This window comes from Rhinopithecus bieti, unplaced genomic scaffold (assembly GCF_001698545.2).
Source record: "Rhinopithecus bieti isolate Rb0 unplaced genomic scaffold, ASM169854v2 scaffold_62513, whole genome shotgun sequence".
NCBI lineage: Eukaryota > Metazoa > Chordata > Mammalia > Primates > Cercopithecidae > Rhinopithecus > Rhinopithecus bieti.
This window is the reverse complement of record NW_016823623.1, coordinates 22,791-29,517: the sequence shown is the minus strand read 5'-3', so window position 1 is coordinate 29,517 and position 6,727 is coordinate 22,791. Positions and strand designations below refer to the sequence as shown.

Below are 6,727 nucleotides of genomic sequence, written 5' to 3'. Positions count from 1 at the left end.
TCCTAAAATTTTTTTTTTTTTTTTTTTTTTTTTTTTTGAGATGGAGTCTCACTCTGTCGTCCAGGCTGGAGTGCAGTGATGGCACGATCTCGGCTCACTGCAACCTCCACCTCCCGGGCTCAAGCAATTCTCATGCCTCAGCCTCCTAAGTAGCTGGGATTACAGGCACACACCACCATGCCCAGCTAATTTTTGTATTTTTAGTAGAGACGGAGTTTCACCATGTTGGCCAGGCTGCTCTCAAACTCCTGACCTCAAGTGATCTGCCTGTCACAGCCTCCCAAAGTGCTGGGATTACAGGTGTGAACCACTGCGCCCAGCCACGAAACCTTTTTTTACTCCCAAACACCTTTGAACAGCTCTCAGTAACTAGTATTCCCCAGCACACAGTCTGGAAAACACTACACCAGATGCATTTTACAAGGAACAAACAGCTTACCTAATGTCACCTGCAGGAAGTCCGTGCATTTTGAAAAATGTCTCCACAGGATGTTTTTCTTGCCAGTGTTTTCTCGAATCTGAGGGGTCCTCCAGGCCTCCCCAGCCCTGTGAGTACAGGTCACACCTACCCAGGGACAGGCTGCCTTGGGGTCACAGTGGCTGATTCTTCAGCACGTCTAACTCAGCTTCTCCTCTTTCTTTCTGCCTTTCAGATGGGCTTCTTTCGCCGAAGGTACAAAGAAATTATTGAAGCTGAGAAGAACCGGAAAGAGAATGAAGACAGTTGGGACTGGGTCCAGAAAAACCAGTGAGCTGCCACACCAGTCACATGACCTGATCACTAGCCTGTCATCCTTGATCTTTGTATCTTCCATATTTGGAAGAAAAAAATCTTCTCCAGATTTTTCGGAGGCCCCACTGATGCTGTTCTCTTCTTCATTCTATCAAGCCCAGGTGCCAGCCTGAGGCAGCCACTTCGGCCAGGTCACACGACCGGGGCCAGCACCACTTCCTTTAAAGATGAACTCTGAACTTTGGAGAGTGAGCTTCAGAGCCGAGCAATATTTATGGATGCAACATGCATGGTCAACCCTCAGGGGAAAACTGTTACCTAAAGTATTTTTTATAAATATAAGCCTTTTATACTGATTATGTCTTTATATTTGTATCGATGTTTTATTATTTCTATTAAATAGTTATATAATTCACTAAAGCACTGATATCTGGCCTAAAATCTTGGAAGTATGTGTCCATGAATACAAATTTTAAAGGATGAAAATCTTACTGTACTTTGGAACTTGCTGTTTAAAAAGACTTACAGATGAAATAAGTTGAAGAACCCTCACGTAATGAATCCACCAGGCTGGCAGTGGTGCATATAAACTGTGGATGTGGCAAGACCCCTAAGAACATTTCACATCTTTATTGCCTCGATGAAGTGTGGAGTCACGTGCTAACGTGTGCTAAAGAACTGTAAGTGTCTTTTCATATGTACTGTTCATTGGAAGATTCCCAACAAGAATTTGGATGGAAAACCTGATCCCTAGCAAGAAATCTGCTCTGTATCACCTTTATATAGCAGACATGTCACCCTCCTTCTACACAGATGATGGATGAAAGCTTGGAGCAATGCCATGTGGTCATCTGGTAAACCTCAGAATGGTGTATCATCCTGGACGTCCTGCATCAGAGTTCACACACCACAAGGACTAAATCATTGTCCCCTAATCAAAGAATTGGGTCTGAATGCTGTGAGGAATTGCCTTTTTTTGGTAATTTTCGTTGAGAGATCTTCATTTCCCCTACCACCCTGGCTGTCCCAGCTAGTGGTGATTACAGATTCCTTCCCAGAGAGGACCATTTAACCATTTTTTAAAAAATGTCTTAGGTTGGGTTTCCAAGAAGCAGTCCCTGAAACAAGGATTTGTGTGCAAGTAACTTATTAAGGAAGTATTCCCAGGGGATACCAGTAAGGGAGTGGGGGAAGCAGGACAAGGAAGGAGAGAAAGCCAGGCAAAGGTTTGTCATTTCAGGGAGAGCTCCATGGAGTTTAGCCTCAGCCTGATCAGGGGAACTCCGGAGGGAAAGTTAGGCCTCAGAGGTGTCCCAACCTGAATCAAGGGGCTGGCTGCACCCAGAGGAGGTGTAAACATTCTGTTCTCAATTCCTACTGGCATAATGGCTCCAGTAGCTCAGGGCAGTCCTCTAAAGGAAAACCACAGGTGCATCCTCAGCCAGGGGAAACACAGGTAAACGATGCAAAAGAAATGATGCAAAGGGATCTGAGCAGAGCATGGCCCCTCCCCACCCCCTGCATGTGTGAGAGCTGAGTTATGGCCTTCAGTATCCAAGCTCTCTGTTTGACAGTAGATATATTGTCAGATGCACTGTGCTGCCTAGTTTTGAGTGCAGTGTGATTTTCTGAAAGGGCGGTAAGGTGATGGATGTAGCATACTCAGCACTGACCTGGCCCAGAGTGATCACACAATAACTGTTAGCAACTATGGCTGCTGTTCCTACTGATGGATAACCATCTAATAAGACAGGAAACATGGGGCTAAGAACAGGGTCTAACAGAGTCTTAATGGCTTATTACAGCCTGCCAAAGTGCCAGCTACATACACATGGCATCCAGTGGGGATGAAACAATCTATAAAACCAAGGATCTCTCTTATAGCACCTTTTTTAACTGGAAGCTAACATGTTGGGAGTCTGTGAACATTGTCAAAAGGACACCCAACTAAACTTCTGGGAAGATAGATTTTTAATACACATACTTGGCTAATACTCACAAACATATCTAAAGTTTTGGCAAAATTATGAGGGTGATGGGTGGGTACTAACCTGGCATGGAGCAGGTGTGTCTTTTGGTCTCTTCTTATTATGCAGTTGACTCTGCTGCAGGGAGGTTACAAATGTAACCTCATGCTTCTCTTCCCGGTGAACATGGGAATAGACCAAAAAAAACAAGGGTCAATGGCATGAACCAAGCTGATCCTAGAAATCAGGGATGTTGCATCCAACTGTGGGATGAAGGCACAGAGGTAGCTACAGGGAGCAGGATGAGGCAAAGAAACCAACTCTCACTCAGAGTTTCACTTATGAGTTTTATCAAAAGCAATAAGAAAAGCAGTCTTGAGTGGGTTTTAGTCACTTATTAACAGCCATTTATGAGGCCCCTGCTGTGTGTCAGGCACTGCGCAAGGTGCTGGAGGTTCCCCCCAGAGAACACTTCAGGGACATTTTGCCTCAGGGTGGCAAAATGCAATGGTCTGTGAAACGTGGACTTTTTGAATGGGATGCCATTTGCAGCTTTCCTTTGATGGACTCTTGTTCATAATGCCATGTTTTCTTTAATGAAGCATTTAGGATTCTTAGGTGATATTCCTGGAACAGCACCATCAACAGCTTTGACCACATGCACTTAGAGCAACTAAGTTGTCTCCTGCCAGGGGTGTAGGTGTGTTGGTGACAGTGTAGAAGGGTGACTCACAGGCCCATGTTCTGCCCGCCAGCAAAGCCCCGCTTGAGAAGGGCAGACTCCTGTGGGCAGTCTCAGAGCTAGGACCTATTTGCTTCTGCTTGATTCTGCATGGGTGGACCCACATGAGGAGCTGTATACCCAGGAGGTCACTAAGACTTTATAAAGGCAGGTTTTAAGAAAACCAGCCTTGGCGTCACCATGAGCAGATACTGAAAGCTTCCCCAGGAAACTGTCTGGGGAAGGATGATGCCTCTGCTGGTCTGATCATGCTTAGTAGCAGGTGGGGCTACAGGGACTGGGGAGTTAACCATTTTGCGCAGTGATAGAGAAGTTAAGCATATCATTAGCGCTCTCTCAACTTGGGCAGTTCACAAGCTCCTTCCCAGCTCAAAAGCCCTCTCTATGCTCTCAGGGGAAGCGGATGGGGTGGATTGCTATGTCTGTGTTACCCCTCCAGAATATTATTTGAAAATTCTACAGTATGTTCTACTTTCACCCCTTCCTGCTTCCATGGGTTCACTGTGGAATCCTATAAGATATTCTCCTGAGCAGTATTATTTCAGTTTCCTTCAGCTTTTAGTTGAATCTTCAATGTGGTTTTAACCAACTGTTCAGAGAACTGAAATGCTTTTGAATATGACAAAGGACCTTTGTAAAATTGAGTAAAACAGTGCCCCTTTTGTAAAAAAAAAGTTTTGCTTATGCTCAATTTACATAGGACCCAGGAGAGTTTGGAACATCCCCCACGTGAGCTATAGAGCTGTCACAAAGAAGAGGCCATGAAGTTTAGAAACCAGGGGACACTAGCAGGAGGGGCAGGGTCCACTGGCTTAGTGGCAACTGACAGGCATCCATTCCGAATCACTCGGCACTGAGGTTTCCTCAGGCAGTTCTTCAGGAAACCTCTGTCAGCATCGTGGGTACTCAGAGGTAAGGTAGACTTTGTAGAAGATCCAATAGGAAGTCCTCCTTCGCCAAATCATGTAGCTACTGCCCTTGAGCCAAACGCAATGAGGTTTAAAACAAAAACCCAACAGCACTCCTGGGAACATCCTGTTTTCCATGCGGAAGCATAGCAGATCCCCAAACGATCCACGTGCTGTATGCTACCCGTTGAACCCTAGCATGGTGGCTTTTTGAAAGGTTATGACTTATTTTGGGGTAAGGCATTATGGCCAGGTGCTTGCAGTTATGTCTGGGTTACGTGTGAAACGTACATCTGGTGAACTGTATACTTGGCTCAAACTTCTCAAAATTTAGAGGTGCTGGAAAGGATTGTCACTTGGAGCCTTTAGTAGACAAAAGGCAGAAAGTGAGCATCATTTCAGAAATGCTTTAGTATGCACACTTTTAGTTGATATTTTGATATGTATAGAGTAATAATATACACAGTGGAGAATATTTTCTGAAACACAGAATGGCTGAAGGGAGAACACAGAGCCAGTAGGGCCAAAATGAAACTTCTGGGATGTCTTCTGAATTTTCAGCACATGGGGGGAATAAGTGAACAAATATCCCAACATGGTGCAATGCTTTATAGCACAATGATCTAGGTTTCAGACTGTGTTAAGGTTTTTTTTTGTTGATGTTGTTTTAATTCTAATGTGCACGGTGTGACTGGCAGAGTGAGTTTAAAAGCTTTACGAGTGATTAATTGCATGGCAGGCACCCACGCTATCTGCACTTCCAGAACTTTACTGATGCATCCATGTACATTTCCACTGAGGAATTTTGGTGGGTGGGGGGAGGGTGTACTGCCTCACAATGTCACGTGTATTAAAGTCTAAGCAATCACTTCTGATTCACTTGCACTGTTTGGGAAATGTCAGGTTTACAAAAACATACATGTTTGGAATAAAAAATGGCTGCAAATGATTCAGGAGTTCAGTCTGTAATTTATTTGCTAATAAGAACTTTTTAAAGTGTTGAAGCTAGGGTTTCAATGTATTACAACATGAGCGTTAAAAACAACATCGAGGTCATCTAATTCACACGAAGAGCCCACCTGATGTGGCTGAACTGTCCGAAGTCCTTGGCCTCCACACCAGAGGTACCACCTTCTCTCTGTATCACCCTGACTCCCCTGGCCCAGGGCTACACCTGCGTTCTTGATCTTGAGATAAATGTGCCCAAATTAAATGGCATGAATTCCTTATTATCAGTACACTTGGGGGTAGTTTGGCGCCATTGGTCTGGCTGCTCTGGCCACACAATTGTGTGAGAAGGAAGTAGGGGAGAATCACTTTTTAGAGAGGTTGGATTTGAGTGGATGGCCAGGCATCCACGTGGACATGTCCAGGAGGCACTTCCAAAGGTAGAAATATGGACCCCTGGTACAGGTGAGCGTGAGGGACTTACTAAGCATTTTTCCAGAAGCATTTTGATAACATTCTTACACATTTACAAATATTGTATTCTCTTAGGTTTTCACTCTCCTTCATCTGTCTATTAATAGTTATGTTCTTGTTCATATTCCACATGCTGTTCATTATGTGTTTTTTTTTTTCCCTAGACAAGACTGTTACCAGACAGGGGTCCCGATCCAGACACCAGGAGCAAGTTCTTGGATCTTGGGCAATCAAGAATTCTAGGCTAGTCCCTAAACTGAAAGCAAGTTTATTAAGAAAGTAAAGGAATAAAAGAATGGCAATTCCATAGACAAAACAGGACCAGGGTTGCTGGTTGCCCATTTTTATTGTTACTTCTTGATTATATGCCAAATGAGAGGTGGATTATGCATGAGTTTTCAGGGAAAGGAGTGGACAATTCCTGGAACTGAGGGTTCCCCCCTTTACTAGACCATATAGAGTAACTTCCTGACATTGCCATGGCATCTGCAGACTGTCACAACACTGGTGGGAGTGTCTTTTAACATGATAATGCATTCTAATTAGCATATAATGAGCAGTGAGGGGTACCAGAAGTTACTCTTGTAGCCATGTTGGTTTTGGTGGGTTTTGGCTGCTTTTTTTTTTTTTTTTTAATTATTATTATACTTTAAGTTCTAGGGTATGTACATGTGCACAACGTGCAGGTTTGTTACATGTGTGTACATGTACCATGTTGGTGTGCTGCACCCATTAACTCATCATTTACATTAGGTATATCTCCTAATGCTATCCCTCCCCCCTCCCCCCTCCCCACAATACGCCCCGGTGTGTGATGTTCCCCTTCCTGTGTCCAAGTGATCTCATTGTTCAATTCCCACCTATGAGGGAGAACATGCGGTGTTTGGTTTTCTGTTCTTGCGACAGTTTGCTGAGAATGATGGTTTCCAGCTGCATCCATGTCCCTACAAAGGAC

The 6,727-nt window shown here is 44.3% G+C and overlaps 1 protein-coding gene across 1 annotated transcript in view; it reads left to right on the top strand.

The window, feature by feature from the left end:
• Nucleotides 1-5,303, top strand: part of LOC108521712 (integrin alpha-9) — a 100,805-nt gene extending 95,502 nt beyond the window's left edge. Inside the window, exon 10 of the mRNA XM_017861678.1 lies at nt 654-5,303. Coding sequence (XP_017717167.1) covers nt 654-752 — 99 coding nt within the window. The 3' untranslated portion in view covers nt 753-5,303. The remainder of the gene's footprint in view (nt 1-653) is intronic.
• The last annotated feature ends 1,424 nt before the right edge of the window (nt 5,304-6,727 follow it).